Below are 23,776 nucleotides of genomic sequence, written 5' to 3' on the forward strand. Positions count from 1 at the left end.
TCGACTGGGTCGTGCATCATCGACAGCCCGCTGGCGCATCCCACCACGCTTACTGGTCTCGCCTGATGATGTAGACACAAGCAACCCTACCTGCCGTAGGCCACGTCGTGCAATCTTGTGCATCACGTGAGAGGCGGCGTCCAACGAGGTGAAAAGGGCTCCAATATGAATTTGCGCGCCGTGTGCCTGACGCTGGTGTTCGCGACTGCGACATTTTCCCACGATGAGCCAAGTAATCTTCCGCCTATAGAACGCGAAATGCAGTTTGTGCTCCTAATGTGCATAGGCCACATTTCTGGCAGCAATATAGTTACTGCTGCGAAGCAATAATCGACACAATAATGGCGTGAGGCTTAACTTCCATCCAGCGTTTACCGCCGCCTGCAGCTCCAGCTACCCCCACATCAAGCCGCACGGCTTGTCCCTCAGCAACGGTGATGACGACCTGAGCGCCCCGTGCCCTTGTGGTCTGTTTTTTTTTTTATTTCTGAGGCGTGCCGTGGCCTCAAAGCGACATGACTCGTAGCACCAATAGGAATCGCCGCGCGCGGAAGCTGTAACTTGTTTAAGGCTAGAGCATAAAGTGCCCCATCCTGCTAAAAACAGACGTTCTTGGCCACCACCACAAAAACGAAGAAAGCTCACACTAACGCGTAAGACTTTCAGGTAGCGAAGCTGTACGCCACCTTCACGACTATCACGAAGGCTTAATTTCACGATTGCAGCTCATCTGGCTCCCCTTCCCTGCCGCAACTACTTTTACACCATCATTGTTGCTATAAGAGTGAGCCTCCTTCCTTTTTATGGAAGTGATAATCATTGAACATCGCCTGGCAGGGGCCTACACTATGACGTGTCTTTCGCGTTCCGAGAAAGTGTTACGGTGAACGCTAGTGCTTTTTGTGGCAAATCCTGGCCAATTCTGGCCAATCTCCCTAAGTTGGCACGCTTGGCTCGCAAACGTGCGTCGGAAACGCTGGGTGGTCGTCGAGAGGCATGCACTCAGGAGCGCTCGGCATTTTGATGGTTGGGTTAACTGCAGAGCGGTCGCCGCGCTGCGCGTGGTTACGTGAGAGAGAGAGAGAGACAACCTTTAATAGAAGAGGATGACCACTGGTCACGATGGGGGAAAGGAATGGGGAGGGAGGGTAAGAGAAAATAAACAAATTAATGCTGGTCGTTCTCAGTAGACTCAATAACTCGGCCAGTTCTTGGAACCTGCAATTCATGGGCCAGTTCATGGTGATCGCAATAGGGTTTGTGCACATACACCAGTTCGTTCGGGGGAGGACCCGCTCAAACAACCCGTGCCAGGCCACGTCTAATTGAATAGACCGCTATTTCATATAATAGTTGTGCATCAGTTTGTTGTGGATCGGGATGGGGTTGGGAGGTTTAAATGTACGGTGCGTGGCGAAAGCTGGGCACCACCAAACTAGGTGTGTGAGGTCTGATGGAGTGGTGGTACGGCAGTAAGGACATCGAGGGGGCAGGTGAAGGGTATACCACTTGCGAAGTGTTTCAGGTGTGTACGCTGAATTTGCAATATATTTGTTGTTAAAAATTTCGCCTGAGCGGGGAATAGGAGGTAGGCGGCTGAGGTAGCGAGCTGGAGTTAGGGCTTTTAGCCGTGTGCGCCGGTCCTTCTTGTGCTGGTGAATACGCATCGCTGGGGAGGAAGAGGGGGACCGCGACGGCCTTACCCCAGGCACCAGTGGAGGATAAGAGGGGGAACTCTCCTGAGCGGCCACATGAGCTGACTGGTTGTCTGAAGAAAATGGTTCCGCGTCGACTGGGCCAGGTACCCAGTCGACGCGGATGTTGGTGTTGTTCCGTTTGAGGAGTTGAATTTGAAACAGAATTTCGTGGACGACAGGGTTGATCGAATCATACGATCGCAAAGCTGTGAGAGCCTCGTACAAATCTGTGAGTATGCGTATGGAGGGCGGTAGAGGTGGTCACGTGAGCGCGCTCAGCAATTCCTCGGTATTTTTAAGTGCGGTCACGAAAAATTAAGGTTTGTTAAACAGCTGCGCAGTTAAAAACACATGTTGCTCGTGAGGGATACGAACCTTTGTCCATATGGTACCTGCACCGCGCTACCTGCAGATGTCAGGTGGCCAGCAAATGTTATATTAGCGCGTGCGGCGTGATACTTGTACGTGAAGGCACCGAATAGAGCAGGGCAACCGGCGTGCTACCAGAGCTGCGGCGAGCGTTACCAGTGTGCTTGTTAAAACAATTGTCACTGGAAGGCGAAGGAAGGAAAGCGAAGAACGAAACGCAAACACGATAAAGCAGTAAAGAAGCATTTCGATGGAACTCGCACCCAAGTCCGAAGCAATAAAAGCGAAGGAGACGGCAATACAATGGAACAGTAAAGAAGTCTTTGATAAGTATCACCGGCTTTTGCCTTGAAAGCACCCAAGCAGACTTAAGGTCCAGAGAAATATTTTATTGTATGCGCCACCTACGATTTCCCGTATAACAAAAAAAGGAATAAAGCATAAGCACGAAATAAAGAACGAAGAAAGCTGCAATGTACCATAAGCCATACTACTTGTGAATATCCCTTCGGCGGCAATGATAAATTTGCGACAGGTGTTATTGCGACCCACACACACATATGCCCTCCTCCCCCTCCCCCACATATACCGCGCGCGCGCACGAGCCCGCAGGATCACCGAGGCGCGCACGCACGTACACATATGAATGCAAGAGACTCGTTTCATAACGTTGTGCACAGCGTTTGTTTCTTTCATCACGCTATTTTGGACCCACAACAGTAAATTGTTTGCCTCCTAGCCGCCACTGACTCTTGTGCAGTGCCTGATATATATATATAAACACATAGTCGAGTTCTCAATATACTACTTTAAAGGGACCCTGCAACACTTTTTTTAACTGTTTTTGAAATCTTAAATGCTTGCATAATGGAGTCAGACCGAGTACGTAGATAAGGGGGTCGCAAAGTACCCCAGCCAAAAATTACTGCTCTATGCCCATTAGATAACTTGGAAACACACTCAAAAGATTTTCCTCTCTTCCCCGGTCTTGACGTTCTTCGACGGCTCGAATTACGTCATTAAGGCCATTAGCGGCTGTTGGCCTGTTTTCATTCAGTTGCAGGAATGAACGCTTTTCGACAGCAACTTTAAAAATAAGAGTGGTTTCTTGGGCGAGTTGGTCATTCATCGTGTAAGTAAGCGCAAAATGAACAAGAACGAACGAAGGACGAACGAGCGCCGTGTCCCGTTCACTTCGTTCGTCCTTGTTCATTTTGCGCTTACTTACACGATTTAAAAATAAGGCCGCCAAAACAAAGCAGAGGCGGAAGGCGTATCTGTTGCAACGAGCAAATCACGCAGTGCCACTCCGTGCTGGCGATAGACATACCCAGAGTCTTGAAAGGCATTGAAGGACTCTGCTATAGCTTTCGCAGTGCTTTCAGACGGGAAGGAAAGGGTGAAAGCGTTTATAGAGACGGTTGCAGGGTTCCTTTAAGTTTAAGTGCATAATGATAATAGGATGCAGCTTATGTATCTCGGCTACAGACTGAGATATAATACTGCTGCAGGACTTGTTATGCAGATGCACGAAGCCATGTATGGTGCCAAACTGCGAGTCCCTCGTCTAGCAAGACGCTGTTCTTTGGGAACTCCTCACTCTCTCCCCTCACGCCGAACAAGCTGAGGGAATAGGAAAGAAAGAAAAGAAAGGAAACGCGTGGATGCGTCTCGCAACATCCAATCAAGGAGCGCCTTGTGCGGCCTGCATCGCAAATAAAATTAACACCAGCCGCTCCGAGTATATTGCATCCGTCGGCGGTTCTTTCCGCTTGCCTGGTTCCGCTTCCCGCTTTTAGGCAACGCCGCCAGCAAAGGCGCGCACTGTGGACGCGACTGGCGGGCGCGAAGCATCTCGCGCTTTGCTGAGCACGAACTTGTTTGCACGGTTTTTGTTGCTCCTCCACTCGGCCTTCTTAACAATTACCATATGTTGGAGATGACCGTGCTCACTTAGATATATTGTTATTTCCGCTGGCGCCGCTTGCTGTTGCTACGCGGAGATGGTTGCTTTGCTGTACTCTTAGCTCCGAGTTCTTTTAGCCTTTTTCGATGGTGTTTTCTTCTGCGACCGCGATCTTGGCCTTAAGAAGCCAATGCTTGCATGCTCTTCATTTGATTTTTGTCATGAACTAGACTATGTCTCTCATGTTGCATCGGAGGTAAGGTAACGCCGTAATGGCCTTCTGTCGGGTGCCGTTACAAGGATGGGGCTGAGACGTAAATTTCCACCCGGCTTTTCTTCCCCACCAAGGAAATTTTCGTCGCTTCCGATAACTTGCCCTTTACGAGAGGCGTGTCAAGTTAGGTGCACGCACACTCCCAGTTGTTTACTACGGGCAAGCGCGTTAGCTTTATCTTTGTAAAGAATATTTCCTTACCTTTTAATCTCCCCAATATTTATTCAGCCGTAACGCAATTCGTATTTTTCATGCCTTCGCGCTTAGCTGGGCTGAGTTACAAAGACATTCAAGGGGCAGAGTCTATTTCGTCCTTGTGCCTGCATTGTGTATCTGAGACGAAGTAACTCCTTATTTCATTACTGAAGCGGTGGTACCACGCCAGAGTTTTTTTGTAACACTAGGAGGTAGACAAAATGGCATCCGTCCGGAGCATCTGACTTACTCACTAAGGCGGAGCTGTAAACCAGGTTTAGTATTGCTGGTGCTGTTAAGTTTCATTACAATTTAAGGTACCATATGTCACTGCAAGTAGTACCGGGTTCTTTCTAGCTCACGTGCAGATAATACTGGATGAACAAGTGTCTAGGAACAACAACAACAACAACAACAACAACAACAACAACAATAACAACAACAACAGAAACAGAAATACTTATTCAGCTGGGGCTCGGCTTTGCGCCCCTGTATTTTCTTCCACTTCAGTCCTGTGTCGACCAAATAAATCCTCTTCTGAACCAGTTCGCGAAGGTGAGCGAATGTTGAACCGGTTCCAGAACCGGCTCGTTAAGTAAAAGTGATAATTAGGTGTGAAAAAATCAAAGCGATTGTGAGGTCTAACGTTTCAAATAGAGTGCGTAACAGACCGCGAAGCAATAGCGCTGACATCAAACTTTGGCGCCTTCTCCATAGAGCTGCCCTTCGCGCGCCCACCATGCGGGAATACCCCTAACAGCGCTCCATCCCTCTAGTAATTAACAAACGCACTCGCAAGCACGGGTGCACACGCACACTCACTCACACTAGCGCGAGCGCAAGTCTGTCTTCGTAGCGGAGTAAAGGTTTGCGTAGGCTACTGCCCGGTAAAAACTTGTGAACGGAAATGTATGTTAAAATATCTTCTATCGAACGCCAACCGGTGCGTTTTGTAATGTTATTGTGTTTTCGAGAAATAACGAGCGGTTATACCGGATTACATAAAACAGCTTTACTAATTACATCCGCGCGAATAGCTTAGTGACGGATGCGCCGGTTCACCATCACCGAACTTTTTCCGATTTTTTTTTTTTTTGCATATGTGAAACTGGGAAATGTGAAATCCCCCCGCGTCCTATTTCTTTGGACGCTAGCTCTCTACCCGTCGCTCTTTGGATTTTACGAACACGGAGGTGCGAATATACGAAGTTGACCTATTTATACGTGATGGCATTACTTCTTGATTTACTGGGGTTTGTAGTGGGCCTTTAATGCACGCAATGAATTTTACAGGCAGCAAATAAAATAGACGAGCACGCACGCTTTGCGCTATGAAAAAAAAAAAGGCGAGGTCTCTTACTCATCAACTCAACAATACATTAACGATACGTTAGCGGCACTAAAACGCCGCCAACCCACACATCTCGGCGCAATTAAAGCTTTCGACACACTGGCTATCCGTAATTACCGAATCGCCACGTTCAGAAGCAGCTCACGTGTTTCCTTGGAATATAGATTGTTGAGACGCCGACCTTTGCTCCACAGCAGACATTGAAGTTTCACCTCCAGTACCTAACAAAGATCAAAGCATGCACGACTATCTCGTAAGCGATATTTTAGCATAGCACTGAGGCAAAATATACATACACGGAAGCTCGAGGCCCACAAGAATGATGAGTGCCTGGAAAGCGGAACAACTACAGCTGTGCAAATGAGTGCTGGGGATGACTGAGAACGGTAATTTCGTCTCATTATTTAATATTCACCAAATATCTCTGCTTACTAGGAAAAGGTAGTCCTTCCGAGTAAGCAGTCTCCACGACAACATCATGCTAGCTGTTCCTTATTGTGAAATTCTCAATTCCGTCTTCCTTAATTCTGCGCCCGAAGCCCATCGCGTGCTTCCGGGAGACGCTGGTGAAAACGCGCACTCGTACCTGACACCTTCTCCCCGCCATAACCCACGAAACTAGCGCAAAAAAGATATGTGAGTCTCCGCCTTACCCTCCTAGTGTTTTCCTGGGGTCGACCGTCAGTGAAAGCCCGTTGATTCGAACTTTAATAATTCGAATTTACAGATAATTCGAACTGTGCGATTTGTCCAGCCAAGATGTATAGAAGTACATGTATAGAAAAGCCCGTTACTTATAACGCGAAGGGGCTCACCACGGGTAATTCGAACTGGACCCCACCGTGTCGGTGGTTGGGTGCCTGGTACACGGCCAGAGAAACGCACCTGCCGCCTTCGCACGAGACTGCTCACATCCGTAACTGAAAAGAAAAAACAACGGAGAGAGAAGAAAAAATAGGGTAAAACCAATGTAAAACACTCACGCCGGACATTACGGAAGACGTATATTTTGCGTAGTACATCGATGTGGACGCAAGTTCAGGAGTGAGCTGTGCGGTGACATACGAGGACTTCATTTAGCAAGTCAGAATTACACAGAATGTACCACTACCAGTGACCATAAGGAGGAGAAGGAATAAGCATCAGTGCGGTCATCCGCTCGGAAGCGATGGGCGGATGGAATTCAGGGCGTTTATTTTTTTTAACACGGGCGTGTTTTATGCCCGGGTACACCAAGATCTCAGTCGCGTCATAATCGTCACGGAAGTGACGTCGCGAGAAAAAGTGCCATTGACATGGCGGCGCCCGGTTTCGATCCCATGCATCTCGCCGTAACGGGAGGTACGTGGCGCTCTACCGACTGCGCTATGAGCAGCCACGTGAGCAGCTCTACAAACGCGCCTTATGTGCTTCCATATGACTCATTCAGATGTCGGTGCCGTCTACGACAGACGAAGCGAAGTAGCGCATGATGACGCTAATGAGCGCCGACAGTTGGCGTCTCGATGCCAGCGCCCTCGTGTACGGGGGACACGCGTAAATTGAGGCGAGGCTCCGCTGTGGCGTTCTTCCCATGGCCGCTGTGTTTAAAGCTGCTATTTCTGTGGATATCATTTTTGGTTTTTTTGTCCCGGAATAAACCAGTTATTTTTTTGTTCTTGCGTGTCGGCGTCACTTCGTCTGGCGGGGTCAGGCTAACGAACCCTTCCCACATGAGGGAGGTTCCTTTAATATTCAACTGCTCCTGTGAAGACAGCTTTACTATTCGTGTTTTACCGATTCCAATGACAGAGGGATCAACCACAATTTTTTTATTTTGAAGGAGGCGAAGAAGGCCTTTCGCCCCATTCGGTTGCTAAAGCAAAAGTGCTAGCTGTTGTTTTCAACGACAAACGTCACACTGCAGTTACAGGCTTGTTCAAGTCTCAAATTGGTGACATGCCCTATTGCTTGCCAACCACAGTGTACTGTTGTTATTCTTCGCTACCATTAGTGCGAATTTCGTTAATACCAACTGAGATGTCTTCCACTTGCGGTTACAATAACGAGCTTTTACAACTTCGAAGCTGTGAGGTTACGATCAGATAGAGAAGGGGGGGAGGAGGCGGGGGCGGAGCGGGAAACGCACTGTACCAGCGGCGTGTCACGGAAAAGAAATCCGGGCCTTGCTGGCTAGTTGCTCGCGTGCCCCTCAAGATGACAAGAGCAAATTTGGACTGTAGCGGAGTGTGAACGTAGGGATGACAACGCTTACATGCGGAAGAAAGTACAGAGACTACGACCTACCCACATCATCCGACGACAAAGGGAGCCAGCGTGGAGAAAAGTTTCTGTGTAGGGATGGTGCGCTCGTCCAGGTGGTGCTACATTTATAAAATCCCCAACTTGCCACCTTCGCTTCGCTCGCGATTGCTCGCATAAAGCGTAGCGGTCATACCTATCAATACCGATTCTACTGATCAGTGCTTATAGTATCGGCAATCATCTAGAAATTTACTGTTTAGTGTAGACCGCTTTTTCTCCAAGCAAACCTTAACGAATACAGGTAAACCACACTGCTGGCATATTTGCTTGCTCGACTAGCATTGTTTTGTTTCCGAGCATTCACGTTCATTTAAACAGCCAGAAACCTTATCGCCGTTGGGTTAACGTGGAGGCGCTTTATTTTCATGTGAAGCTTGTCTATAATTTCTCAAAAGTTTACCGCGAAGGCTTGAATTTGTAAAAAGCTGAACTAACAGGGTCCTTCTGCGCGTGCAAGCGCAGTCATTTTTGCCCAAAAAGGGAATGCTTTTTTTTTCTAATCGAAGGCAACCTCATCAAAGGCTGGGGCTTCTAACACCGAAACTGTTGTTTCTGGTCGTAATATGTGCGGTGAGCGGCGTTATCATAATACCAGGACATAGTTACTCCCGCTGTTTTCCGCGGATATGAGCACGCGCATCACGAGGAGCGGCCGGCGTCGTCCAGCCGTGCGCTTGGAACTCGCAAAAAATACCAACAAAAACTCCCACCTCCCCTCGCGGGAACCCCTGTGTAGATGCGACGCATAGGGGGTTCACGTTGCAGCGTTGGACAGCGGAGGAACGGCGCTGGAACGATGGAGCGGAACGGCGCAGGCACCGCGTTTTATAGCACGCATAACGGTGAGGGGACGCGCCGGCGCCAGTGCGTCTGCCGCGGCTATGACGCAACACAATCCAACACAATCCACTTTAATCCAATCCAATCCAATCCAAATCCAAGCTAAGCCAATTCAAGCCAATTCAAGCCAATCCAAGCCAATCCATTCGAATCCAATCCAATGCCCCTCGCGAGGGAGTGTTCGCTATCGGAGAGGAGAGGGGGTGAGCGGCGGAGAGCGCAGCTCACGCGGCGATGAGAATGGGGGAGGGGCGGACGCCGACAACAACGCCGACGCCGGATGCAGGGACAAGGCGAGTGAATGAGATGCAGTCGCATCTAAAACAGTTCACTTGCATCTGCGCCTCAAGTGGGGAGCACAGGACCGCTCGCGCTACAGACGCTTAATTCGCGAAGCCGGTTGCCGCCGCTCCTAGCACGTGCTGACGCGTTCCACTTTGGGAGAAATGTGAAAACCTGCGGACGAGACAATCGGGGCCCGCCAGACATGCATTAGGAAGATGACGATTAAGATGGATATGACGGTGACGATGGATTCACTACTACCACAGTGAAAAGCAACGGCGGAACACGTAAAGAAACAATTTCAAACGTAATGCAATGGAAGGAGGTGCGCCTTCAGCGCTTTCATAGAACGGAATCTTCCACCTTCGCTATGGTTCAAGCCTTTCGGGACTTTGTGCAAAGTTCGCCAATTTTTTTTTCACCATAATTGGGGCAACGCTTGTAGGAGCTTCCTCGGGGTGGTTTTAAAGTTGGCCTGACAGCGATCCGCAGTAAATGCCAGCGGTGAGAACTGGTGTTATCTTCCGTATATCTTTTTGGGCCACAGCCACCGTGCCGAAGAGGTAAGAATCATAGGAAAAGATATTGCCGTCACAGTGCGGCTGCCGGTTTCGCTCAGCTGTGCGCAACAAATACCATAGCATTTGATGAGTTCACTCAATGCCCGATGCGAAAAGTTGCCCGGGATCTCTTAGCATAATCTTTCGCGAAAGCATTTCTTTTCGTAACCTTTCTCCGCGAGCCGTCTGTCGATGTCGGCTATAGCCTAGAACCTCCAAATCAAACTCTCAACTACTTTTTTCCATAATCACTATCGAAGCTGCTACAGCACTTCCTCCACAAAAGCTGAAGACCAACCAAGACTGCGGACGAAATTTTGATGCATGCTTGTTTTAAGGGGTTTTTATCATCGTGCTGCGCAACCCGTGGTAAGCCAACTGGACTTAGCCAGGCACCGAGTATTTACATCTCCCTGTTTTTCTTCCTGACGCACTATATGAAACGATACGCGCCACGTACTTTGTGTTTTATTCGTGCTATGGAACTAAACGCGCGGTTTATTTCTTTGTGTTCATTCTTTGGGATGTATGCGTGCTAGGCAACGCGCAAAAGGCTACAGCTCTATTATTAAACATAGCTGTTGGGCAAGTCAGTGCATTATGATCGAAAAAAAAAAACGCGACTTGCACAACGACACTAAAGAAGAACGACGGGACAAGCGCTTGTCCCGTCGTTTTTTTAGTGTAGTTGTCCTAGTCGCGTTTTTTCAAGCTATAGGACAACTTCGCAATGGGTCCGCAGCCGTGGACGATATCCGTCCGGGTGCGCGTTCGGTGGAATCCGGCTGCGTCCTTTTGCCAACCTAGTGCAGTAATGATTTCGCGTTAAAAACTGTTATTTAACCACACCGTCGAGCGCACAGAAGGTGCGCACACCACCGGGTTGAGTCGGCAAGGACTGAGCACAACGGACCGGGATAAAGATGAATTAAGGACGGGAGGCTCAGCAACCTGTATACAGTGAATAAACGGGGACGAAAGGCCCCGCAAGCTGGTTCAATGGCGTTAGAAAGAACTAAAAAAGCCAAACAAGCAATTACGAATTCGGCCCGCGGAATCGCTGGATATGTTCAGGTCGGTCGCTATTTATAAAGCTGGTCGTTACGGATACATGCAAACCGAGCGCGGCTCGTGGCCCATGTTTTGCCTCCTTGTGCTCTTGATTGCGCTGTTACGTCCCGTTGACCAACTCGGGCGTTTGAACAACACTTTGCCCCAGTAGGTATGCCCTTGTCCCTCGTATGTCGGGAACTTGAGCATGAGTGGCTTGAAGAATTTATGAAATAAAAGCTTGCCTCAGAGACGGCCCCGTTTAAAGAGGATAGTCTTTCTTGGGCTACTCAAACGTAGATATTTTGTTCTGTCTGTATATCTGTTTCTCTGTCTGGCCGTCTGTCTGTATGAAGAGGTTTATTTGTCCATCGAAGCAGATACATAACATGCCTCGATGGAACTACGCATCGGCTAACAAATATACATTACAAAAGGGAAACACACAGAAAAACAACAATCCAGAAGTGGCTGCCGCTGGACTACACACAAGTTGTAACATTTTGTACCACGCAGGGCACAACATAAACAGAGTAGAAAGTTGAGTTGTTGGCAAACGCGAACAGTAGTTTCAGGGTCGAAACACCACGAATGAGGGTAGAAGTGCTACAGTCTTACATAGTTACAGATACACACATGGTAAAGTGAACCCTGCAGATAACTATGTATCGTATTTAGTCTGGTTACAAGGCTAATATTCTAACTTGTTTGAGTATGGTTACAGGGATAATATTCAACTATTCTTATTTCCAAACGTGCGTTGTTGACCTTGATGAAGCGGCACGACCAACGCAGGAGGAACGCCTCTTCCCCCAGCGTGGCGAGCTCCGCATCCAGGTGTTCGAACAGACGCGTGCGCATGCGCAGCAACATGGGGAACATAGCCTTGTGAGGCCGGGACCGGAGTGCCGCGACACCACGACGCCTCGACACAACCAGGGCTCCCACACATAACAGAAAAGTTACTAGGGCATCGCGAGATTTTGTGCGCTCCCCTAGGCGTACTTTAAACATCCTAGACATCAGCGTCCAAAACGTCCTCGCTACAGAACACTGAAAGATTGTGTGTCGCAAAGTTTCATTTTGTCCGCATTGAGGGCACCGCGCTGACGGAGTTACACCCCACGCTGTCAAGCGGTCTCTAGTGGGCAGAACGCCCCAACCACGCTCCCACCCGAAATCTTCGACGTCCGCTGGGAGGACCGAAGAAGTCAGCTGCCTCCAGCGCGCCTTTTTAGAGCGCGCTTTCTGCTCCGCAGTGAGTTCCGCCACAGCAAGTTTCTCGCAAATTTCGCTTGGGGCAATGTCCGAAATTTCCAAGTCGGGGGATCTGTTCTATCAGTTCTCGAAAGGTTTTCGTGACATAGGTGTAGAACGGCGGCGGTTCCTCTGCCAAAGGGCCGATGTAAGGGTCACTGTAAAATGTCTGTGACTCGATTGAGCCAACCGGCCAAAGTGAAAAAGAAACTGCACAATGGTTTTATATACCAACAGGCAATCTAAACATATAAGTCCGCTGGCAATGTTCATACTTGTCAACATTGTTGAGCAAGAAAAAAGTCATTATGCAAGTTTGTGACAGACCATCAATACATAAGTGATATTCGATGTGTTCCTTCATTAAAAATTCATAGATGCTTGCTTTTCGCGATAGCAAATGAAATACTACATCCACTGCAGAAACAAAACTCAGCCCGTCGCGTGCTGCTGTCCGCGCTACTATAGCTCTTGGCGGCATTTTTAGAACTCAAACGGCAACAGTTAGAAAAGGTGCCACGAGACTAGGTTCCATGTTGCGCGTGGAACGCTCGTGGAGTGGGGCAACGTGGTTCCATACATGTTGGAGTAGGGGGACTTCGATTCCCGCGCGTCTCCGCCGTACGGCGCTGCCGGCAACGAGGCACTCGACCTGTAGCAGTGGAACGTGGAAAAGTTATAATAACTTGAGAAAACCTCTAGCCGCGTTATCTTGGGAGGAGCAAGACGGGAGGAGAACCGCATGAAAGGTGAGCGGGAAGGATAAGGGAGGCATTTGGCAGGGGCGCCACACAACTATCGTCTTTCGCCGACATTTGGAACAAAAGGAGCAGATACGCCACCAATTTTTTTTATATTCTGTATGCTACCCGTGTGCGCTACATATGTTTGAACCTAATCTGAAGCGCCCGTTTTGCCTCGGGTTGAACCAAATAGGGTTATTAAGTGCCGCCCTTGAAGGACAAAATTTGCTGGACAAGTAATGTTGTCTTAAAAAAGTTGTGTATTTCGGGAAATTGCTGCCAGTTTTGGAGTCAGCATGCTAGACAGATTAAAATTTGAGTGTGTGCTTTTTACAGCACACAATTTTTCGCAACATTGCCGGCAAAAAGAAGCGAAGCAACGACACATAGATCACCTGACGAAGCGCTCTAAGCCGCTGCGGTTCGCTGGAACAAGAAAATGTCAATTGGGAACAGTGTTGTTGGCCATAGGCATGGTGAAGAAATACGCAGAAAGAGCACGTTCGCTTCAAACGTGCTGTTTGCGAGCAGTGGGAAAGAAACAACTGGATTCATAGGCAATATGTATGGTACCCAAAGAAATATGAGGGAGAAGTCTTACGGAATATCAATATCTTGAGTAGGAAAGTCCAACATTAAGGCGCAGAGAGATGTAACTGGCGTTAAGAATTGTGTCATTCTTTACCAATGATAAGGAAAGAAGTGCAGGAAGGTATCTAATCTGCGGGAGGTGGTTCGTGACTTGTGGAATGCAGCTTCAACTTTTGAAGAATACAGACAGAAATACAATGACATGCCCTGTATTTACCTTTTGTCTTTATTTGCCAAGTGTTCGGGATACTTGAAATCAGACGTGCGCGAAATAAAAAACACCTCCGATGAACTTTCTAAAACCAGCATTGCTGTGACAACTACACATACTCTTGGGAACTGTTCTGTTGGCTTCGTGCCGAGAGATCGCGCCCACATACGTACTTGTACTAAACATTCTATGGCGCCTACTTTGAAGTGAAGTGTGAGTGGCCATTGAATGGTTTAAATGCTTTATTTTTTATGCGTCTTGTTGTTTTGTCTCTCGTTTTGAGACGTTCGCTTTTTTTTCTGCATCACAGGTGGCGGTGGGAGCATGGTGTAGAAAATTGGCTCCAGTCATCACCTTCTTCCACATGGTCCAAGAGCCGCGGAAAAGTCTGGATTAGCCTGCACGGAGCACAAACTATGCCTGAATGTGATAGGACAGAAGCCACATACTACGCACTGTGGCCGAGGCACGCTCAGTAATCTACAGTCATGACAGGAAGGGTGGCTGCGGTGATGACGACTAAGTGGCCCGCCGTTCTTATCGGCGCCAATCCGCACTACGCCAGCGTCCTGAATGAGGAGGCCGGTAGCAGTGGTCGCCAGGACAGCTGGAGCGGCTCCCAGGAAGACGCCTGGGCGGACAATTCCAGCGAAAGCGTGCAGACCAACCTCAGCCTCTCCTGGCACGAGAACCTGCCGGTGGTGGTGACAGTGTCCCTGCTCCTGTGCGTCGTGATTATCGCCACTGTGATCGGCAACATATTCGTGATCGCGGCCATACTGCTGGAGAGGAACCTGCGCACCGTCAGCAACTACCTGGTGCTCTCCCTAGCCGTAGCGGACCTCATGGTGGCTTGTCTCGTGATGCCCTTGGGCGCCGTGTACGAAGTGACCCAGGAGTGGGTTCTCGCACCAGAACTGTGTGACGTCTGGACCTGCTGTGACGTTCTCTGCTGCACAGCGTCTATTCTGCATCTGCTGGCCATCGCTGTGGACCGTTACTGGGCCGTCACCATCGTGGACTACATGCGCCAGCGGGACGTGCGCAAAGTGGGCACAATGATCTTTCTCGTCTGGAGCGTCGCCTTCGTGGTCTCCATCGCGCCCATCTTCGGCTGGAAGGACAAGGACTATCGAAGCCGGGTTCTGAACGAAAAAAAGTGCCTGGTGAGCCAGGACGCCGCGTACCAGGTGTTCGCAACCTGCTCCAGTTTCTACGTGCCGCTCATCATGATCCTGCTCCTCTACTGGAGGATCTTCAAGGTCGCTCGCCAGCGAATACGACACAAGCCTGGCGCCAAGGCGATGCTCGTGGTGCACAAGGAGCCATCCACGTCTTCGGCGCTGCCGTCGAACGAGAACACACCACAGCACAACGCTGCCGGCGTGGCGGCTCACAACAGCAGCAACCAGTCGTCGCCCAGCAACGGCATGAACAAAGCGATGCACGGTGGCTTCGGGCGTCTTCTCGTGCTTACGAAGCGCGAGAAGAAGCACGTCGAAGAGTCGCTCGAATCGCGGCGAGAGCGAAAAGCGGCCAAGACGGTCGCCATTATCACCGGAGTGTTCGTGATGTGCTGGCTTCCCTTCTTCGTGATGGCGCTGGTCATGGCGTTGTGCGAGTCGTGCGACCCGGGAAAGCTGGTCTTCAGCTTTTTTCTGTGGCTGGGCTACGCGAACTCCATGATCAATCCGATCATTTACACGATATTCAGTCCCGATTTTAGAAACGCCTTTGGTAGAATTCTGTGCGGCAAGAAGCCAGCCTATAGATGACAGCGATGAGCTCCCGAAATGCGCTACGACAGGGTCGCTTCTTGGTATCGGTCTGAGGAATTTTCACGTGTTCTACGGTACCGTACAGTATGAAGTGGTAACCAACGCTCAGTACCACCGCTCTTTAGCTGTTGTGTGTTTGGTATATAAAAATTATTTTAACTTCATCGTACTTTTGTGTCTCACGTCCCCAATGTTGCGAATACACTTACAAACCGAGGTTCTTTATCTAATCGGTGACGTGCCTGGCCTCCGAGCGTAGGTTTATATAACTGGTGCAACGACACTTGCACATTTTTCATTTTGTAAAGACGCCTCACAAGTCAAGCATGTCGTTGCCCTTACATGAGTGATGGTGTAGAAATATAAACAGGTTCTCACACAGCTACTGTGGAGTTGCAATGGCGCGCAACTAACAAACCCGAGCTACACAAGGGCGGCCGTACTTGACGACCATGTGCGGTGTGAATGTTTGCAGCACGATGGTAAACAGAGACAAGAGAATGTAGAAAGTATATCAAATCGGGCTGTTCGTTCGCTGCTCCCGTCGTACCTTAACGGGGAAGGTATTGAGAGGCGTTTGATGAACTAGACGAACACGCGGCAGGCCGTAAGGCACATATAACGCTAACGACATTGACGAGAATGAAGTTCTGGTATTACTAGTCTTTACGAAAGCAATGAATACCGTTGACGCCACGTATCATGCATTGGCGGTTCGTTTGTAGGGTTTAATTTATGTTATCGCTGCATTAATGGTACTTAGGGCATCATTCAAGTGCTGGCCAACTAAGAGCGTAGAGCTTTGGCTCCAGGGGCAGTTGTCAAAGCTGGACGCAGAAAGGCCGTGGTAACGTTACAAAGTGAGGCCGCTTAGCCATGGAAAAGTAAAAAAAAAGGATTGTTTCCGTGCCGCTTTGATTTGCACGCAAACCTTAGAGTATGTTGAGTTCGTACATACTCCACTTGATTTCAAGGACCTAAGCATAGCTAAGGAGCTCTTCACATGATGCGATTGCGTGCGCCTTTTCACAGAAGCAGCCTTTGTTGTCAAAATGTGAAAGCGTTGAAGTAGCCGGGATAACCCGGTTTCCGCATGATTGGATAAACCGGCGTGCGTTGTGACAGAAACGCGTACACTGCACCAGGGGCTCGGTGCTGTGTGCCGATCTGTTGAAACGCAGCATTTATCCTGTCTCCTTCCTGAAGCCCCAGTGTCGCTTCGTGCCTATACGTCGCGAGTGCGTGTTTCGTGTGCATTGTGCTTTAACTCTCCCCAGATACAAAAAAGAAAGCATATACAAGGACTGACTAGGCTGCACTTCCAAGGTGCATTCTTTTGGGGCTGTGCTACTCTTGTGCGTACATTGGGAATGCTTTGCAGTTACCACCTATTCATATAACCAACCCAGTGTAGACGTGATGTGTTTGAACGAGTTTTTCCGTTCCTCCAGAGCGGACTTTTAGCTCGCTTGAACGCTTCGGCGGAAGTGTCAATGGTGGTAGTAATGTCGGGTGAAGCCGTGCTCTCTCTGGCTCTATGGCTTGAGGAAGTAGTGGTGCAGTGCCGGAGTGTCTACATTGTGATACACATGTGATGTTCGTTTGAAAAAAAAGGTGGATGTGTTTTTTCTTGCTCTTATTGTTATCATTCTGTAATTACATTGTTGTCACCTTTTCCAGCGTCCTGCTTCTTCACCAAAAGATAATTCCCGGAGTAGTGAGATGTGTCGGTCATCCGGAGTCTATGTGTTCGTCTCACGCTAGCATGTACAGTACATTGTACTTATTCTTGTTAAGGTACTAATGTGATACATTCTCTCCGCACTGTGCAAAGCCTTGTCGAGTCCGTATTCTGTGTACCTTCCTCAACGACGCCTTTTCTATCTTCGACAAAAGAAGTGTCTTGATGAGACGCCAATTCCCGCCGTTGTTGGAAAACACCCCAGCCGCTTTCGATTCAAATGCCAGGACGGCAGCCGTGCTAAGTTAGGCATTCTAGAAGCACTGTCAAATACCTTAAATATGGTCCATTGGTGTCTCATCAAAGTTTTTTGCGTTTCTGGACATTCTTTTTACAATGTTGCAATTAAGTAAAGCTTAATGCCTGGTGTCCAGCTAAAGAAATCAGTTGAACCAAGCAAAATAAGCTTGGTTATGCCTAACGGATCACAATTATACGATAACAGAACGTATATGTGCTAACAGTATAAGGGATTGGCACATATTAGATGTTATTTAGGTAGAACGACTGAAAATGGGTAAAATCAAATGTGCTGCACCATCCGGCAGAAGTGATTTAAAAAAAAAGAAGATGGTCAAATATACTCATTGTGGTAAGGCAACAAGAGAGCCCCTTTAATAGAAATGTGACGTTTCAGTGGACTGCACGGATAGACATATTCGCACCAATTTTCACCGGCGTTCGTTCTTTAAAAGCGGTAGTGTTTTTAGGATTATTCATATCAGAGGAAAGCGCGAAGGTGTTTCTTTTGGCTATGTTCGTAGACGAGTTTTCTGCTGATGTCGACTATAGAATGCAACCACCACATGGGACTATAAATGTGTGTGCATAGGTAATCTCGCCTAGTGTCTATTTTGGCCTTCAGCTTCATGGAAGCTGCGTCGCAACCGAATGGATAATGATTATTAAACAACCAACTGACGTGCGTTCAATGTCGAGGTGGTCGGCTATAGTCGACAGCGGTTCAATACTCGGAGACGAACATAACACAAAAAAAAAACATTTTCGACCCCTCTCCCCTAAAGAATATACTTAGAAATAGTCTGCACAATGTTTGGTTGTTTAGTAGATAGAGCCAAAGAAACGAAATTCTACTCGTACCGTGCGCGTAGTTGTAAGTTGATCTGTTTAACTTTTACCGGAATGAAAAATAAAACATAACTATTTCTTCGCAATATTTGCACGTGCGACCGAATCGAAAAAAAATGAAATATAACAGAGCACTGTCAGTGCTTATTTCATCAACAGTTAAAGAGTTTGTGGTTAATCGTTTCAAAGCACTGTAATTCTTAAAGTGTAGGTGCTTAGCGCAGTAAACATTTGAGTGAAACATTTAACAGGAAGCGAGACTACTTAGAGTATTTACTCAAACACATTGGAATGCTTGAAACTACCGCGTAAAAAAACTGCGCACTGACAAACATCAGTTCCTTGTCCAAGGTAGCAGTGACTCTGTCTCTTCTTTGAAGGTCCCCGTATGTCTTCCCACTTAGAACCAACCTAGTGATGTTGTGTGTTCCCAAACAACAAAAATGAGCGCGCTTAGCAAAGTGAGCAGTACCTAAGTAGCACGACTGCCAAGGCTTTTCGCTCAAGAAATCTCAAAGCAGTCACGCTATGTAAAGTTGGCATCGTATTCTTAGAGTAACCTAGATGTCTGTGCTTGAATGTCTGTCAGTATGGATGAGAGAATGGTCTCGGAACTCGTATTATTGTTCTTTCTGCTAACTCGATTCAGGTGCAATTATGCTGCACTTAGCTACAAAAGAAAACCGGCATGACTAGTGTGATCCACAATATTTAAACGACGTATTCCTTACAAAGTTTCGCCTCCCCGCAACAAGGTGGTTAGAAACTTATCCGAATGTTTGCGGCGTTCAAATGTCCCTGTTAGTATCACATTCAAAAACAAAAAGTCTGAAACTGCACACAAGTAGCCCGTATTGTAGACTGCATTTCAGTATTTCTTTATTATCGCAGGTGGAACTGGCCTAAAACGCTGCCACATTCAGGGGCTGCTTGCCGACGCCTAGGAACTCCAGTTGGCCGCTAAATAAAGTTTTATTCTCTTTCTATCAAGCCTAATTTTCTGTTGCATTATTCTGAAATAATAAGGCTTACGCGATGTTTTTGCGGGGCCGTTAGTGCGGAACTCTTGCTAGCAATCCCCAGGCAACGCACTGCAACACATTGGTTCACAAAGTTTAGAAACGTAGTCTCCAGTTGTGCCTCGCGTCTAGGTGGAATTCCCAAAGAGGCGTACTCAAAATTACGGTGCTGATGTTTCGTTTTTTAAATCAGGAAATATTACATTTCTCAAAGGTAACCCCATTTAGTTATCCTAACCAGAGTGTTTACCAGGCAGCCGTTGTATTTTTAACGAACACGCACACTGTGAACGGTGTGTGTACATATCGTTTGTGGAGCAAGATATCTTCTTGACTGCGCCATTTCGCACTTTCATTTCACGGGTTATTTTAATATGCCCCTCTCCGCTGTCATACTAATTATGCTTAGGTGTGCGATCTAAAACTCAGGACTATTTTGTTGTTTCCGCGAATAATATTGAAAAGTACTTGGGTTGTTGAAACAGATATTGCCTTGTTAGGTATTGTGTGACAGAGTGTTAAAATATCGTTGCGTGTGCGAGAAGGGCGTGAATCTCTTTTTTCTGGACACTGTGCTGGTAATAATGAGTTGCATTTCATATATGTGTTCCTAGAAGCTAGGTGCTACAGCATCAAAATATTTTGGATTAGAAACTACAACATCGGAAAGGTTCATATTTGACTCCTCACGTTATGTGTTCCCACGGAAGCTGTAAAAATTTCGAACAATGTTCTCCAGTTCGCAGTGTGGAACACGTCTTCCCCGTTTGGGCTGAACTTCAATGTTCTATGAGAAAAAGCAGTCCCGGAAAGCTTCAAAATGACACGCAGACACTGGTTTTGATTCAGTTACAGACAGCACAAGTTAAATATTTCTGACGCATCTAGGTTGCTGAGGCAGTCATTGTTGCAGTTGTTAAAGCCTCTTTGTATAGTTGTACCCGAAATTTTATGTCAGAACGGTGTTGTCATGTACAGCATAAATAGTGACGGTCATGCTCGAACAGAGAGCTGAAATATTGTCGAGGCGGCAGCAGACGCTGGGTGGCAACAACGTGATCTTCCATCTAGCTTAAGACGGCTGGATAATTAGTCGCGCTATTCTTGACTTTGCCATAACAAGACTGCACCAAAGAGACTTTTCTTGGCTTTCGGCCCTTGTGATGATACTAACGGCAAACAGAGGAGGCTTTCGGGGAGATGGGGAGGATAAAGTTAAGTCAAGAATAGTGCCCTAACGAATTTCCCCCTGCTTACCCCGGGGATCGAGACGAGATATTGCTGCTAGGTGAGAGCGCAAGCGACCGTACAGCAAATAGGTTCGTTTCATAGGCCATCGTATCCTCTTTTCTAATTAAGCTGCTCAGGATAGCAGAAATCACTCAAGTGATAACAAGAAACAGAAAGAAGACGAAAAGAATCATGAAGGCAAGTAGAACTTTCTCTCCCGACGCAACAAAACCGTACTATAAATACACTGTCATAATCTACTTCGCCACGACATTTAAATACTACTATTTTTCTTCCTAACAACCTCTTAAAAATGTAGCCGCACAATTGTGTGAAATCGAGCCTTACTAGCATTCAATAGGAACCAAACGTGGCCACTTTTGTCCCAAACTAAGGCGAGTGAGCTGTGAATTCACTAATGAGCTGTAATTAACAACATCTGTGGTACAAAGACATATCCAACAAAGTTGCAGAATATACAATTACAACTGTCCTTGCTTTATACTACAACAGTTTTCTGCCGCAGCGAAACTCCCTTGTTTTGTTCGACCTCTATTGCATAATAGTATCGCTGGCTATTGGTCAACTCGAGGCTAAGCTAATGTATAAATATATTACTGCCTAAAGTTTATATCAATACAAATTTACTCGCACCATTCTTATAGATAGCCATGTAAATACGCAGGTATTTTCATCTTACTGCGTGGTTTCTTTCGAGGAGAGTCATTTTTGTATAAACACAAGCTTATGCCTACAGCGAATGGATGTTTATTCTGAGCTTTCACTTTTGTTCAGTGCGGTGTTTGAATGGCTGAAGCAAAAAATGTGTATTGTTGCAAAATGTACATTCCATAAATGTAACTTATTGTATCATAACTACGTAGACCTCTACTCAGTCAAGTGTATTCCGTACGCGTGTACAGATCCTATTTATGACGGGTGCAGGAATTCTTTTTGTGTCGCAGCCGGCGTAAGGCGGAATCTACGGCTGCAGAAGTTGTGTGTAAAGTGCTAAACACGCGGGCAAAAATACATGGTATAATTATATATATCTTGGAGCTTTCGAGAAATAAAGATTGATTTGACTGTTGAGTTACTCATGAACTTACACCTTCTTATTCGAATGCAGTGGACGGTTTGGCTTGGTGGTATACATGCTAGTAGGCGCACTCGATGGACGAACGAGCACTTGAAGTTTCTTCGAATGAGAAAGCATCAAGCCTTGTTTTTACTTAACTGCGGGTGTGGTGGTAGATAGACTTTCCGTTCTAGCCGGTAATGCTGGGTAATGTTACGGTAAGTCACAACAGGAGTGGGGTCACGTTCTCCTTGCAGGGCCTGGTGGGCGAGTGCGCCGGCCGTCGTGTGGGCGAAATCGTTGCCCGCGACGGAGGAGTGTGCTGGTGCCCAGACTATCGTGATGTGCCGTTTCGGGGGATTTGTACTCAAGAGCCGATATGCTGCGAGAGTCACCGATCCCAAAGTAAATCTTCTGCAGGTCTGCTGCGAGTCAGAAACTATCGTCGTTGCCTTGGTCTGGGTTATGGCAAGCGCTATGGCCACTTCTGCTTCTTAAGGGGTAGTTTGGGGATGGTTGCACTGCTGAGGCATTTGTCTCTCGATGTTACTACTGCCACCATTGCTCCCTTGTGGTTACTGCTTGTGGGGTCGGTGTAAACCGTCGCTTCCTGTCTACCGTAAATTTTCTCAAGAGCTTCGGCCCTGGCCTGTCTTCTGCCCGCATGATGTTCCGATGCATATTGCGTGGGATTGGCTTAATGTGTATGCGCTGTCTCATATCTGAAGCATGGGCTCGGGGTTGTAGCTTCCCTTGAGGCGTCCACTGAAGTTTCGCTAAGAGCTTTCTGCCTGCAGGTGTGAGTTGGAGTCTTAATGTTTGGCTGAAGAGGTGTCCTTCGATTAATTCTTATGCGGTGTTGTGAAGGCCTAATTTGAGCAGTCGGGCAGTCGAAGCGCTCATGGAGATTCCCAGTGCTTGTTTGTAGGCTCCAGATGCAATTCCCCAATCAGCATCCACCACAATGCAAGTTTTGTGGATATTCAGGCTCCGTGTACCACGTAGTCTGGGAATGTAGCCAAAACCCGGACATGCCACCCCTTTCCTTAACCCCAAACTCGAGCAGTGGGAGACAGCGTTGTCCAGCGCACACCTCGCCGACCATGTCATGCTGACAGAGAGGGCGGAGCGTGCAAAGACGATGCTTGGACTTCTGGACTGAGAAGCCATCCCCACTCATATAAATGCTCAATAAAATTTTTGCTCTCTCTCTTTCTCTCTCTCTCTCTCTCTCTCTCTCTCTACGAATTTGTTCTCTTGTAATGGGATCTTAGCGCGTCGCCGTGCTTTGTCCGTCCTTTGGCATGTTATTTTCGGAACTTCGGGGGTAAAATTGCTAAGCAAATCCGGTACAATTGCGTCGAGCAATGTGCTCACGGGTCGGTTGCGTATGGGATGAAATGGAGAAATTCCTTGTTTCATGCATTACCACGTTGTATGCGAACGTCACACATAAAAGCAAGTCGTCCCAAGTTCGGTGCTCGACGCCTATGTCCATGGAAATCATATCGGTTATTGGTTTATTGAGCCGCTTTGAGAGTCCATTTTTTTGGCCATGGTACGGCGTTGTTCGGCAATGGCCGTTATTAGCAAATTGGAGTGTACCCTGCGTTAGATCCAGATCCACGGCAAGTGATGAGAATTGTACGAGTACCATGCCTCAAAACAATGGGCTCGATGAAAAACTTCGCCATTTCACTGGTTGCGCTGCTTGTGTACTGCAGCGCTTTAGACTCCAAATAGCGGGTAAATAGTCTATCGCTATTATATTCCATCAATTCATTGAAGTGGAAACTGTAAATGCGCCACGGAGACCCATGCCTAAATATTTGAATGGCGCCACCGGTGGTCCTATAGGTTGAAGAAATCCACCGGGCCGTGTAGGTTTTTTTTTTTCGTCTCTGTCTTTCCTGGAACTTCTTTGTGCAGTGAGGCACTGACTTGGGAACAAGAGGCCAGAAATAGTCTTCCCGTATTCATGCTCCTGTACGGATGTACACAAGGTGTGCAGCAGGAGGGTGGCCATGACATGCTTCTATACGTTTCTTGCGAAGACCATCTAGCGTGACGAGAAGCCACGACCTACCCTTGCGTTAAAGCTCTTGCTGTATAACACACCAGGTCGGAGACAGGACGAGAAGTTTTGCGCCACAGCCCTCGGGAGGTGAACTTGTTGGCCTTGAAGGCGCGCAATCACCGTGTGCAGTT

General features: G+C 47.7%; 1 protein-coding gene across 2 annotated transcripts in view; it reads left to right on the forward strand.

The window, feature by feature from the left end:
• The window catches only part of LOC144169273 (5-hydroxytryptamine receptor-like), a 578,780-nt gene extending 557,194 nt beyond the window's left edge, over nt 1-21,586 (forward strand). For both annotated transcript variants that reach the window (XM_077698338.1, XM_077698339.1), the window contains one exon: nt 13,944-21,586. In XM_077698338.1, coding sequence (XP_077554464.1) covers nt 14,122-15,408 — 1,287 coding nt within the window. In that variant the 5' untranslated portion in view covers nt 13,944-14,121 and the 3' untranslated portion in view covers nt 15,409-21,586. The remainder of the gene's footprint in view (nt 1-13,943) is intronic.
• Nucleotides 21,587-23,776: the final 2,190 nt, after the last annotated feature.

This window comes from Haemaphysalis longicornis, unplaced genomic scaffold (assembly GCF_048455015.1).
Source record: "Haemaphysalis longicornis isolate Haplotype H1 unplaced genomic scaffold, Haemaphysalis longicornis Haplotype H1 scaffold_2, whole genome shotgun sequence".
Taxonomy (NCBI): domain Eukaryota; kingdom Metazoa; phylum Arthropoda; class Arachnida; order Ixodida; family Ixodidae; genus Haemaphysalis; species Haemaphysalis longicornis.